We start from the raw sequence: 13567 nt of genomic DNA, 5'->3' as shown, positions 1-13567 counted from the left end.
AGTAAATGAGATTATAGTGTTTATTAAAATGATTTGCACATAGTAAGCACACAAATGTTAATTGATATTATTCCCCCCGAATATTAAAAACTTGTGCGTTAGAGGAAATGATAAACCCCTCAAAGAGAAGAGTTTTTGTTCCTGATTTTAATTATTTGTGAACTTTTGAAAAATAAAAGCTGTCTTGGTGGAGAAGCTGAGCATTCTTTAGTTTTTGTTTTTTTTAAAAATAAATTTATTTATTTATTTTTGGCTGCGTTGGGTCTTCGTTGCTGCGCACGGGCTTTCCCTAGTTGCGGTGAGTGGGGGCTACTCTTCGTTGTGGTGCGCGGGCTTCTCATTGTTGTGGCTTCTCGTTGCGGAGCACGGGCTCTAGGTGCGCAGGCTTCAGTAGTTGTGGCACATGGGCTCAGTAGCTGTGGCTCGCGGGCTCTAGAGCTCAGGCTCAGTAGTTGTGGCGCACGGGCTTAGTTGCTCTGCAGCATGTGGGATCTTCCCAGGCCAGGGCTCGAACCTATGTCCCTTGCATTGGCAGGCAGATTCTTAACCACTGCGCCACCAGGGAAGCCCCATTCTTTAGTTTTTAACAATGTAATAAAGAGGGAAAAAAATCCTAAACTCTAATTAGGTTCATTCAACAAATTTTTTGACAAAAATTTAATCAACAGCAGTTATTGAATATCTACTGTCAGCCAGACATTGTACTTTGTGGGCCCTTGTGATATAATAGGGAACAAGGCACATAGGTTCATTGTTCTCATGGATCTTAATATTGGAGATGGGTAATAAGAAAAATTGCACATTAAATGTCATAAAAATTGTGACAAACGGGATATAAATATATGCATTTTTTAAAAGTCCAGGGTTCTATGTGAGTATGAAATGGGGGCCTAACTCAGGAAGGCTTCCCTGAGAAAGTGACCCTAGACTGTTACTTGAATGAAGGATGAGCAGTAGTTAGCTAGGTGAACAGAATTCCACTTACTCATTTATTCATTCATTCACTCATTCATTTATTTATTGAATTCCAAAACATCTAGCATTCTTCTAGTCACTGGTATATAGTAGAGAGTAAAGACATGATATCTGGCCTCATTAACTTTCAGCTTGGTGAAGGAAGACAAACTATAGAGTGGTAAGCACATAAATAATGGCATAATTGATAAAAATGCTATCAAATTAATATAAGTGTTAGGGTACATAAGTAAGGGGAGAGGGGTGCCTATTCAGGTAGAGTTATTAGTTGTAGGCAGGCTTGCAATTTAAGGATGTGAAACCACCAAGCTTCTCAAGCTGAGGATTGGGTGAAGAGCACTTTTGAAGATCCTGAACTGGAAAGGAGCTTAGATATTAGAAAAGGGGGGAGGGCTCAGACGGTTCATTGTGGTAGGAGAGGGAATACAAGAGAGAGAATGGTGAGAGAATTGTGGTGAAAGAAAGAAGCCAGACCACATGTTAAAGATTTTGGATTTTATACTAAGCATAAAGACAGAGAAGTATTGATTTTAAATTTACATTTTTAAAAGATTGTTCTAGCTAATGTGTGAACATTGAATTGTACAGGACAAAAATAGCTACAGGGGAACCAATTAGTAGACAATTGCAGTAGTCTAGATAAAATGATGATACTTAAGGGTGTTGGCAGACTCCTTCATGAATATTTGAGAGGTTCGTGGTGCAGTGTCCTGATACAGAGAAGACTAGAGGAGGAGAGATTTGGGGAGAGTACAAGTTTGCTTTTTAATATATATAAACCTTGAGATGCCTTTAGAAAATTCAGGTGGTGATGTTGAGCAGACATTTGGGTATCTAGTTCTGGAGCTCAAGAGAGATGTTTGGGCTAGAGATAAGGGCATTTCACTATGAGGTTTTGAAAAACTTTGGTGATATTATTCACTAAAAATAAAAGGATGTCTGGAAAAGATAGAGTTGGGAACAGACTCTCAAAACCTATGAAACTTTGTAGCCAGAGCACCAAGAAAAACAGTCATTCTAGAAAATACCAGCAGCAGGTAAAAATATATGTTAAATTGTTTAATAAGTAAAGAAATACTACAATAAACATAGGACTCTTTAGGAAAAGATGAAGGTAGCCTGATAGAAACAGATATAAAGAAGGGTTGAAGCTGCTCAGTTGTAGACACAAAGCATATCATAAATATAAAGTGATGCCAGATATAGCTGGTTCTGGTTTATTGTCCTTATTTGTCTCTTTCGCATGAAGGTTGGGGGAACCACACAATAAGCACTTGTAGGAAAATCTGTGACCACTTGTAGCCAAGAGGGTGAATGGCCATTCTGAACAGAACTACATTGTTCAATGGTTTACTGCATTTAGTCTGTGTTAGTGTATTCTTTGTTTAGCTGCTAACTTGGTGCTTGAAAACATGAATGTACTCTGAAAAATCACGTATGAACTCCATGTCATTCTGATATTCTATTTATCAATTGTATGTGAGCTGTTTCACTCTACAGAAACATTCTAACAAAATAGACTATACATCTATGAATCCTCTGTTTATCTATCTACCTATTGTCGTGAGAGAGATGATATTTCCCTACAGAGAATATAGAGTGAGAAAAGAAAAGAGCCTTGGACAGCTTTGAGGAATTTCAGTATTTAAAGTAGTGATTAAAAACCATCAGCCTTTGGTTTATATATGACCCTTTGTGATGATTTCTACAGTTTGTTTGTTTTTTAATTGCTAAAATTTAAAAGTCTGGAGATTTCACATAAACATGCAGAATTCTGCTTTTCAGAACATTTGACAACAGTTAATCCGTATTTCCTGGATGACATTAAGGTTGGGTCTCAGTAGTGGCCGCCCCTCCCCCCTCCCCAAGTCTTTAGTTGGGGCATACATTCTTCAGTTTTCCTCAGTCCTCACAGTGTCCTGTTGGTGTGTTATATCTGGCCCAGTTCAACTATTTAAGATATTTATCTGGCTCCAAGGAATATTGAGTCTGAGGCCCCTAATTTAAGAGTTGTGAGAAGGAGCTTATAAGAAGTGGGGGAATTGAGGTGAAGATAAAGTGAAATGACAGCTTAGGTTGTTGAATGTATCATCTACATGGACATTAACGTCACCCAAGAGGCCATTTATAGGAGTCAGGGTGGAAAGGATGAATCTGAATCTGGTTTCAGGGACCTTGGAGAATGAGATAGCAGGAAAAGCTAACATATGGAGAAATACCTGCTTTATGAATAAGAACCTTTTTTTTCCCCTTCCTTTAAAAATGTAACATACAAAAACATTAAGACCTCTCTGAAGTCACTGTTCTGACACCAATCCTTTGTCACCAACTGAGTTTCCTACAATTTAGATCAATTCTGATACTAACCACCTGGAATTAGAGAAGATCCTGCAAGTTAAGAGCAAAGTTTTTTGAAGACTGCCCTCACTTAAGATGCCAGCTGCAAGTTTCAGTGTCCCCAGTCCACCTACACATCTGCCCAGCCTGCTACAAGTTTAGGGCCTACCACAACCCCTCAGTTTTGATAATTTGGTAGAATGGCTCATAGAACTTACTGAAACCACTATAATTACAATTACAGTTTTATTATAAAGGATACAGATCAGGAATTGAAGAGATGCATAGGGCAATAGCTGGGGCGGGAAAGGGGACACAGAGCTTCCATACCCTCTCTGTGAAATCTGGGTGTGTCATCCTCCCAGCACATCATTGTGTTCACCAGCCAAGAAGCTTCACCAGGCCTCTGTGTCCAGAATTTTGATTGGGGCTTCACTATATAGGTGTGATTGAATTCAGTCACATGGCCAATGATTTAATCAATCTCAGGTCCATCTCCCCCCTCTGTAGATTGGGCTCACCCAAAGTTTCAACTCTCTAATCATATGGTTGGTCTCTAGTGACCAGCCTCCATCCTGAGGGAATCTTAGGGTTCACCTTAAGTCACCTCTTTGGCATAACAAAGACACTACTATCAGGAAATTTCAAGGTTTTTGAAGTTCTGTGCCAGGAATCAAAGATCAGGTATATTCTTCATTATATCCCAAGTCTAATTTAACTTGTTTTGTTAATTGATCTGTACCTTGGAATCTCTCTGTCTTCTTCACAGTTACTCTTTTGATAAGTAGGTAGAAATGTGTCTTGATTTTCTAATAGGAATTTTTTTTCAGATAGACATGAAAATTGGCTTACCTATCCACATAAAACCAGTGGAGAAAAAGATTTTTAGTTAAGGAAAATAATAAGAAAATAGTGCTAAATCATGGGATATCTTCTAATTTGGTCACTTTCAAGATCAGAATTTGTTTTGTTTAGGCAAAGCTTTATGAACTTGATTTTTTAATGTTAACTATTATGATGGTAGCTGTCCCTTTAGTTATTTTGTATCTGTTGTTTGCCGGGTACAAGGAATACAAACAAAAGGAGTAAGATATAATTTCTGCCTTCAAGGAATTTATAGTTCAGTGGAGTACATAAACATGTATCCAAATAGTTATTGATAGATAGCTCCTATAATTGAGATACAACGTGTTTGGGGGAGCAGAGAAGAGAGGGACTCACTTAAAAGGAGCCAGGAAGATGTTTTGAGTTTAGCGTGCAAAGAATAAAGGGTGAAGACTATTTCTTATAGAGAAATAAGCTTTTTAGGGTTTTGGAGACATGATACTATACTTACGTAACTGTAAATAGCCTGATATGGGACCAGGAGATGAGGTTGGAAAGATAGTCGGGGGACAGATCATAAAGCCTCTTGTTTATGTAGGATACCAAGGAGTTTGGAGTTTACCCTATAGGCAGTGGGAAGTTAAGGGTTTTAAAGCAGAATGATTTGCTAAGATTATATGGATAGCACTGTGATAGATGGATTAGAGAAAGATCAGGTGGACCAGTTTGGATATTGTCTTAGCAAAATATTATGGGGGCCTGAACTAAGGTAGTGATAGAGAAAACAATATTCCAAAGAAATAGATTTTTAAAAGGTAAAGAAAGAGGGAAGATTTTAGCATGTCTCCAAGATACCTCTCTTGGGCAGTTGGTTGAATGGTGATGTGATTAAGTGAAAGGTGGCGACTGGAGATGGAAAATGGAGTTTCATGCTGTTTAGTGGGATATGTGGATATATGGATCTGTAGCTCAAAAGAGAAATCAAACCTGAAGGTAAAAGTTTTAGATAAGTGGTTTAAGCGAAGGAATTAAGAGAAGGAATGATAATATGTAGGGTAAACACACTGGGTTTCCTAAGGGAGTTTGTAGTCAAGAGTGTCAGGTGCTACAGAGATCATTTAGATAAGGACTGAAAGTAGACAGTTTGCTTTAGCAGATTATCTTTTGTGATCTAAGAGCGATTTCCACAGTGGCAATTGTTAGATTTCTGGAGGTTAAGGAATGAATGGGAAATAATAAGGAAATGCAGGTGATTAAAATTCTTATAGCTTTAAATTTTGTAGCAATTCTGACTGGTTTATTATGTACTCTTTCCTTATAATTTTGTATTCTGTCAAGGAAATAACTGCGTCTTCTCGATCTGTAATTGTTTCAGTGTCACATAGTTTTCCTTCTTAAAGTATAAAAAGCATAACTAAACTTCATGTTGTCTTAAATTGACCTTCTCAGTCTTCAGTTGTTAATTTTTCCACATATAACTTGGAGATAGATTCATTATACATAAATTGCTTTCCTGTTAAAATGTCCAAAAAACTATTTAGTATACCATGTACTCCAAAATTGTCAGTTACCTTCGGGACATTATTATCCTGAAACAGCTGGCCAGTGGCCAAAGCTGGAACAGTTTAAGCAACAAAATAAATAATGACAGTATTGGATTATAACCTAAAGAATAAGGTAAATATCCATGAGTCCATGCTGATATAAATGATTGATTAAATAAATAAATAGAGGAAAGGGACAAATCATCCTTACAGAAGAATTCCAAATAATGTATGTAGACTATCCCCTTCAAGGAAGTGGAACTTAATTCCCCTTTTCCTGAATATGGGCTGGACTTAGTGACCTAATTCCAAGGAACAGAGTATGGAACGGGAAAAGTACTAACTTTACAGTGAAGAGGCCTAGCAGACAGCTCCTTAAACCAAGTGAAAGTATAATTTCACCAGTGATAAATCACGATGGTAATATGTACCCTCTGATATAATGTGATTAGAAGGGAACTTCATTCCTGTGGTGTTCTTTCCAAAAACCCATAACCCCAGTGTAATCATAAGAAAACATCAAAAAAAGGGGAGTGGACAGAACATTGTATAAAATACCTAGCCAATGTGGACAGAACATTGTATAAAATACCCGGCCAATACTCCTCAAGAGTATCAAAGACATGGAAAAACAAGGAAAGCTTGAGAAACTATCACAGATCAGAGAAAATTAAGGAGACTTGACAACTAAATACAATGTGATATCCAGATTGTAACTTGGAACAGGAAAAGGACATGAGTGGAAAAATTATATTGATGTTAATTTCATAGTTTTGACAAATGTACCGTAGTTAAGTAAGACATTAACATTAAGGAAAGTTGGGTAAAGGGTATATGAGAACTTTTGCTCTGTACTGTCTTTGCAACTTTTCTGTAAATTTAAAATTATTCCAAAACAATCAGGTTAGTTTTTTTTAAAAAGCGGAGTACTAATTGTCAAGTGAAACCAATCTCAAACTGATAACTGATTAAGGAAAAAATAAAAAATATTCTTTACTGTTTGCATTGAGTAGATTTATCATAAGTGGTAGTTGGGATAAACAGTTGGGATAAATTATGTTGATGTAAATTTGAGGAAGATAGATCAGGGGCACAGGCAGAAATGATAGATACGTAGTCCGGAACAAGGCATTTAACCTTTCTCTCCTTGTTTCATAGGTGGGGAAATCAAACTGACTTAATCAGTTCAGCAGTTTTGGATTAAACAAATTAAATCTCATAAAGCTTTAAAAAGAAAACTGGTATAGTCATTTTATAAGTAATTGTGCATTTTATCATTTTATAAGTGATAGCTTATTTTTTTAACTTATATACTCTTCTATACTGTTATATACCAGCAGTCTAAAGTTAGCTTGATGCACATAAAATTGTAATAAAATTATACTCTTAAATGAGGCCAGGTTTTCTGGTTTCACCCAATTCTGATAACTAATTCTATTTATTTAAGTATCTTTGTTAAGTAGACATGTAATAGGACTGGTGAGGAAGAGTTTCTGACCTGGAGTGTCAGATTCTCCATCCCTGCTTTATAGCATTTTCAATTCATGGCTAGCTGCACGTGCCAGAACCTGCAACCTGATTTCAGAAATGGGGAGAGCAGTCACGTGGAGTATTTTGCATTTATAGCTTACAAATTATAGAATGAAAAAAAAAAGTTATCTATCTATGTAAACAGTTATCTTGTCCCCCAAGAATAAATTAGGGCTAAATCTTCTTTTTGTTTGGAAAAAGTTTATTCACTATAGTAGAAGCACAATGGTTGAAGCACAGTATACTGAGTCTTATTTTCTTTTTAACTGAAGAATGTAAGCATTGATCAGAATTTTCTGATTTCTGACAGTTTCTCTAGGGTGGTGTATAAGATACACCCGTAAGTGAAGTGTGACTGTGTGGAGATGAAATCAGAAAATTTATTGTGGTGGTTAGTACAGTTCTGGGAATTTCCAGAGGAATTCCATTTCAGCGAATTATCTGATTTGGGCAGTATGAGAAATACCCTGATTGGAAGGAGAAAAACACAGACTTTTTAACTTCAAAATCACCAGCACAGGCTCTGAATCATTCTTGTACTGCATTTAATTGGTGAGTCAGATGAAATGTATTGCTTTCAGTAAATATATTTCCCACAATTAGAAACAGCTGTTTTTATCGAGGAACCAGTTTTTATCTCAGCATTCAGCTCATTCAGAAGAAGCTTCTGGAGCTCTTATGATCTGTGAACTATAGCAGAGGATTCAGAACTTAGACCTGGAAACAAAAAAACTTGATCAGAGATTTCCACGTAGTTGATGTTTTACGTTCACATTATTTTACTCTGGTATCCATTTTAATTATAACTAGTTTTGATTCAGTCACTGTTTAACAAACATTGCCAATATTCTTGACCTATAAATAATAAAAGAAGAGGAATTTCTTAAAATTTGGAACATGCTTTAGTTTTGGTGGGAAGGAGCAATTTAAATGTTAGAAATTAGTTTTAAATGTGTTATTTTAAAATAAATTTATATCTATGAACTGATTAACAGTGTCTTTCCAAGTCTAGCATACTTAATCTGTTTTTCCATAGCTTACCCAAAGCTATTTATAGCATTAGAAACATCAGACAATTTGCTCATTCAAACCATTCCCTAGTTCCTTGGTCTTCAGTGTTGAACTCCCAACAGGGTGTAACCAAAACTCATAACTATATTGTTATTAAAGCTTTAATAGTGGATTTAGACTAAAGAAATGCATGTTTTATCCCAGCAGTTGTTGGTTTCATTCACTATGTTCTTTTGCTAATTTACATTTGGAAATTCCTCGTTTTTTAGCCTAGGATACTCAGGGCTTCAGTGAAGTAGTTAGGTTGAATCTTTTCCAGTGTTTTCTTTGTGATGCCTTCCACCTCTCCCCCACACTATTATCAGTGGGAATTTTCTCTATTTATGCCGATATCTTTGCCCATATGACTGTCCTCACACCCAGGCATCTGTAAATGTACTATTTCTTTTTTATCTTAGATTTGTTTCAGTTCCTCCTCTATAGACATCAATCAGCATCTCTTGTGACAAATCAACTTCAGAAGAGCTTTTTGGTTTCCACACATTTTTGTGTATAATATAAAGATTTCCAGATTCTTATCCCTTTTAAACCTAGTTATGTTCTTTTTTGTTTTCTCAACTTTTTGACATTCTTATCCATGGTTTCATCTTATGGTTTTGCTCTAAAAGTACCATCTTTCCTCCTTTTTGTCTAATTTGACACAAATGTTTCCCTAAAACCTGTCTTTCTCTTTAAAAGCTCATCCAATAAATGGCCAGATAAAAACGCAGAGATCCTACAATCAAAACCACTTCCAAGGCTCCCTCACATTTCCAAGTTTGTTTTTTTTTTAATTCTTAATTCCCTCTTTATTATCCCAATTAATGGTATTCTGTTTTTTCAGTTTTCCTCCTTAGCAGTAGTCTGCCTTCTTTTTTACATGAAGGCCTCAACTGAAGAAAAATAATTTACTTGTGATAATCACCTTACATTTATGTTAAAGTCCAGTTTTATTTAGGTACTTCTTTTGTGACTTATCTTTAATTTCTGTTTCCTTCATTTGTATGTATAGAATTTCTAAACATGTTTCTGAAGCTGTCATCTGTGTGATGAGACACTCAGTAGGATTTCTACCAAATATTGAATGGAGGGATTCCCATTAATATTCTCTGTTTATTCTAAAGTACTTAATTATTCAGCTTTATACTGTATTGAAATGAGAAATGGGAACTCATTTCAATGGGAACTCTCTGATACTTAGAATTGTATGTGTTCTCTGTGTATATTCTTTGAGGAAGTATCAGATTTTCTTGAACTGGAATACATACAAACTTCCTGTCTTACGAGGAGTGGAAAGTCTTCACGTATCCCTCCAGGCAGATCTAAAATGACCACTGATGCTGCGGCCATACCACCCTGAATGCGCCTGATCTCGTCTCATCATAAAATGACCACTGATTACACATGAACAAACATTCATCACATGATGGAGACAGTAACAAAGCAGTAACGCCCTTAAGGAATCAACCATGATTTAGAAGAACCAAAGAGCCAAACAGTGGAGGCAGAAAACTACTTTTTCCCCTGGTACAGAGCTGAACAGAGAACTAAACACTTTCTGGTTCTGACTCATCATTTGGGCACATCTTATTTTATTGATATAATCCAGAGCATAATCCCAACCCTGGAGAAGCTATGATGAAGAGTCAGTGAATTAGAAGATTCACTTTAGAGGAGTTTTTTCCAACCTTTGCAGTTATCTACCAGCCTTGGGAGGTACCTATCTTAATAGTACTTCTTAATTAGAGGTACTTATTTTACTAGGACTTCTTTATGTTTAAGATAAATGCTTGGTATTCTAGATTAGTTCCAGTCCCTGTCCTTTTTTAATTTTATTTTAATATTGAATGGTTGCCTATGCATGTCAGTGACATTATTAAGTATTTAGGGTCTAAAAATTCTATGATAAACCTAAGGAGCCAATTTATGTATAATAGTATAACATTTATGAAAACCTTTTGAATTTTTTATATTACCTCATTTCGGAACTCACAACAACCATGTTAGTTAAGAGTCCTTTATTAAACCAACGTTCGAATATGTTTACTTGTATACATTTGAATATGTTTCGTAGCAGAGCCAGGAATCAAACTCAGGATACCTTACTCCATAGTTCATGTACTTAACGTTACTACACTCGACTCTGCATTGTATTCTGTTTTAGGTTTTGAAGCATAAATATATTGGTCTCTTTTGAAATGGACATGCTAGTTCTCTGGGCAATATCTTGTTCTTCCCCATCCACCCAGTTGCATAATGGCACTTATAAAACAGTATGTTTCTGGCAGTATTAGAGATAGTGTTTGCCAATTTCATATGATTTCTGCTATCAGGCCAGTTTTAGCATGCTTTTGAACATCTTTAACAGGTTATTACCTCTTGCGTATGAGTTTATATCATCATTTTCCAGTCTTAAACTTGGTTGCTTTACATCATTAGTTAATGTTTTTTTTTTTCAGGTATCCTCATCCTCTTACTGTTCCTATAAGCAATGTTTTTAAGTGAAATAAAGGTCTAGATCTGCTGATTATCAAGCCCTAGAGATCTGTATCTTAGGGATACAACTTTATTCCCCCTTAAATATGGAAAATTGTTAAGAACAACTCTGCTCTGTATGAACAGGGAATTCAAACAGACTTTTTGATATGAAAAAGGAGAACCCTCCTGAATGAAGTTTTATTCCAGTTTCCTATTACATCCTAAGAATAGGCTGCTGGCCTCCATTACTTTCAGGAAATGAAAAATGGCTCAGAAGCTAAGTGAGCTAAGCCATCTCTCTCTCAATTGTTTCAGTTTCTCAGGAATTGCTGTACAAAGCTGCCAATAACGATCTCCGGGGATCTGACCCCCATTCCACCTCCCACTGCCTCCTCTGCAGCTCCAGATGCCACCAAAAGAAGGAGCTTTGAAGAAAGTGCCTGTACCCTCTTTTACCCTGAGGTGGGTGAGGCCAGGCAGGGTGATTCTCAGGATATCCTGATGATCAAAGGTATAGTTGAAGCCTTCATCAAGACTTTCTTGAAGATGACCAAGAAATTTGGGAAACGTTGCCAAATAGCCTAGAAACTGAAGACGGAGCTCAAGAATGGATGGCACAAATGCCACCTGAAGTGTAATACATGATAACATACAAGACCCTAAATAAGCTCCTTGAGGGCAGAAACTATTATACTGTTTTTAATGTCTCTCCCTCCCCCCGCCTCCACATTGTCTAGCATAGTGCCAAACATATAAACTGTAGTCAATAAATGTTAGTTTATGGCTGAGAGAGAAGACTTTATAAAAAGTGCTCTCCAACCCCTTCTTTCCCTAGTTCTTAATCTAAGATTGTTTGTCCATTCGTCAGGAGAGTAATGATAAAGAGAGTTCAATGATGTCTCAAGCTTCTTGGCCACTGTTGTCTTCTGTCTTGGCTGTGTGTCTGAGTAGGAAATATTTATCTGTTCAGTATATGAATTTTTCAGTATTAATACTTAAAGTTATGTCTTCACTGATGCCTGGGCTTTTACTTCTTAGCTATTTTATTGTGGTATTTAGCTCTTTAATGGAAATCTTATCTGAACCACACTCTAGGGGGATTTATTGTACTGTTGGTTTTTAAAATCCCTTTTGTATCTGTTTTTAAGATTCAACAATAAACAGTCTTGCTTCTTAATTATATCTTACTGTAGTCATCACTGTGTTTTCAAAGTAGGAGGTACTATCACATCAATTTCCCCAAAATCTAATTTGTTACTCTTGAATGGCAACACATAGTCTTACATCTCACCTGATCAACGCTAAAAGAGCCTGCTGAAAGAGTATTTACAGTGATGTGATTTAAGATACTGCGTGATTAAAACAAAGCTCATGGTTTACTATTAAGGGAAATATTAGAAACTTAGCTCCATTGAGTTCTTCTGTCCCCAAGTTGTCCTTCAGTCAGTTAGTCCGTTCATTAAGGAGTTAACTCTCATTTAGAGGCAGAACTTTAAAAAATCTCATCTTCAAGTATTTGATTTATGGTACCTTTTGGGCCTCCAGTTTATATGTAAGGCTTTTTATTTGTAATTTTTTTCAAGTTAAGAGTGAACATTTCAGAGTGCTACTAGTTTTTTGACAAACAGGTTGACATTCATTATGTATTCTCAACAGCTGGCTTTTTAGGGTATAAGGAGTCGTAATGTCAGAGCCAAGTATATTTTATTCAGGAAATAGTCTTTCCTGAACGACATACTTTTCTCTTGAATAAGAGTTGTGTTAACTTATGCTGCATTTATTTGGGGTTTTGGTAAGAGTATGAGACTTTTTTTTTTTTTTAAAGGAAATGGAGTTTCTTTGTCTTCATGAACTTCTATGTATACAACCAAGGAACTTTAAGTAAGCGTTAAAGGAGGCTTATTCTATTCCATGTATAAATTAATAACAAATTCTTTCAGAGTGTTTTCTGGATTATATGGAATGTGTGGATTTAAGGTTCAACTCTTTTAATTTTCATCTCTGATTCTATTAAATAAAATGCGCAGGTTGGACCTGCTTTTCTCACATCAGTTGTTCCTAATTAATTGCATTGTAGGTTTTGTCAGTTTATATGATGAATTTGAGTCAATAATCAAGAACAGATTTGATTAGATTATTGCTAGTAATTTTTATCAATAAATATCTTAATAATATGTTTCATAGTGTAATACATAAAAACTAAATCATATATTTTTTTCATTCTTCCACTAAAACTAGTTTTTCCTCTATTAACGTAACAGGAGAAATTATGTATATGAGACCTGTGGAATTCTGTCCGCAACATCTAGTGTCATTTGTCCTTCGCTTAATGTCCTCTTATTGCCAGCTTGAAAGTCATATTATTTCAGAGAATGGCAGTGGCAACAACTAAAATATTACAGTTCTAACACAGAATGGTTTAACTTTATTTTTAGACTTGGATTTTCCTATGATTTCTGTCTTTTCCTGTCTCTCCAGGTTCCCAGCCAACTTCAGATAAGTCTTCCCAGCGACCATCAGAGAGCACAAACTGTAGCCCTACGCGAAAGAGGTCTTCATCTGAGAGTACTTCTTCGACAGGCAAGTGCTATTTGTTTTAACAGACTTTGAAGATAATTTCCCAACTGTTAACTTGTGAACAACAGACTTAAAATAGATTTTTTTCTTTGGCCGTGCCGCATGCCTTGCGAGATCTCAGTTCCCCGACTAGGGATTAAACCTGGGCCACGGCAGTGAAAACGCCAAATCCTAACCTCTAGACCACCAGGGAACTCCCTTATAATAGCTTTACACTGTAGATTACGATTCATTAGCTTGCAGTATAATAT

At 36.1% G+C, this 13567-nt stretch overlaps 1 protein-coding gene across 9 annotated transcripts in view; it reads left to right on the top strand.

Annotated features, from left to right (window-relative positions):
• Window positions 1–13567, top strand: part of ASH1L (ASH1 like histone lysine methyltransferase) — a 209302-nt gene that overhangs the window by 65669 nt on the left and 130066 nt on the right. For all 9 annotated transcript variants that reach the window (XM_068540958.1, XM_068540954.1, XM_068540956.1 and 6 more), the window contains one exon: window positions 13218–13319. In XM_068540958.1, coding sequence (XP_068397059.1) covers window positions 13218–13319 — 102 coding nt within the window. The remainder of the gene's footprint in view (window positions 1–13217; window positions 13320–13567) is intronic.

The sequence above is a fragment of the Eschrichtius robustus genome, chromosome 3 (assembly GCF_028021215.1).
Source record: "Eschrichtius robustus isolate mEscRob2 chromosome 3, mEscRob2.pri, whole genome shotgun sequence".
NCBI lineage: Eukaryota > Metazoa > Chordata > Mammalia > Artiodactyla > Eschrichtiidae > Eschrichtius > Eschrichtius robustus.
Note: the sequence above shows the minus strand (reverse complement) of the source record. Positions and strands in the feature narration are given on the sequence as shown.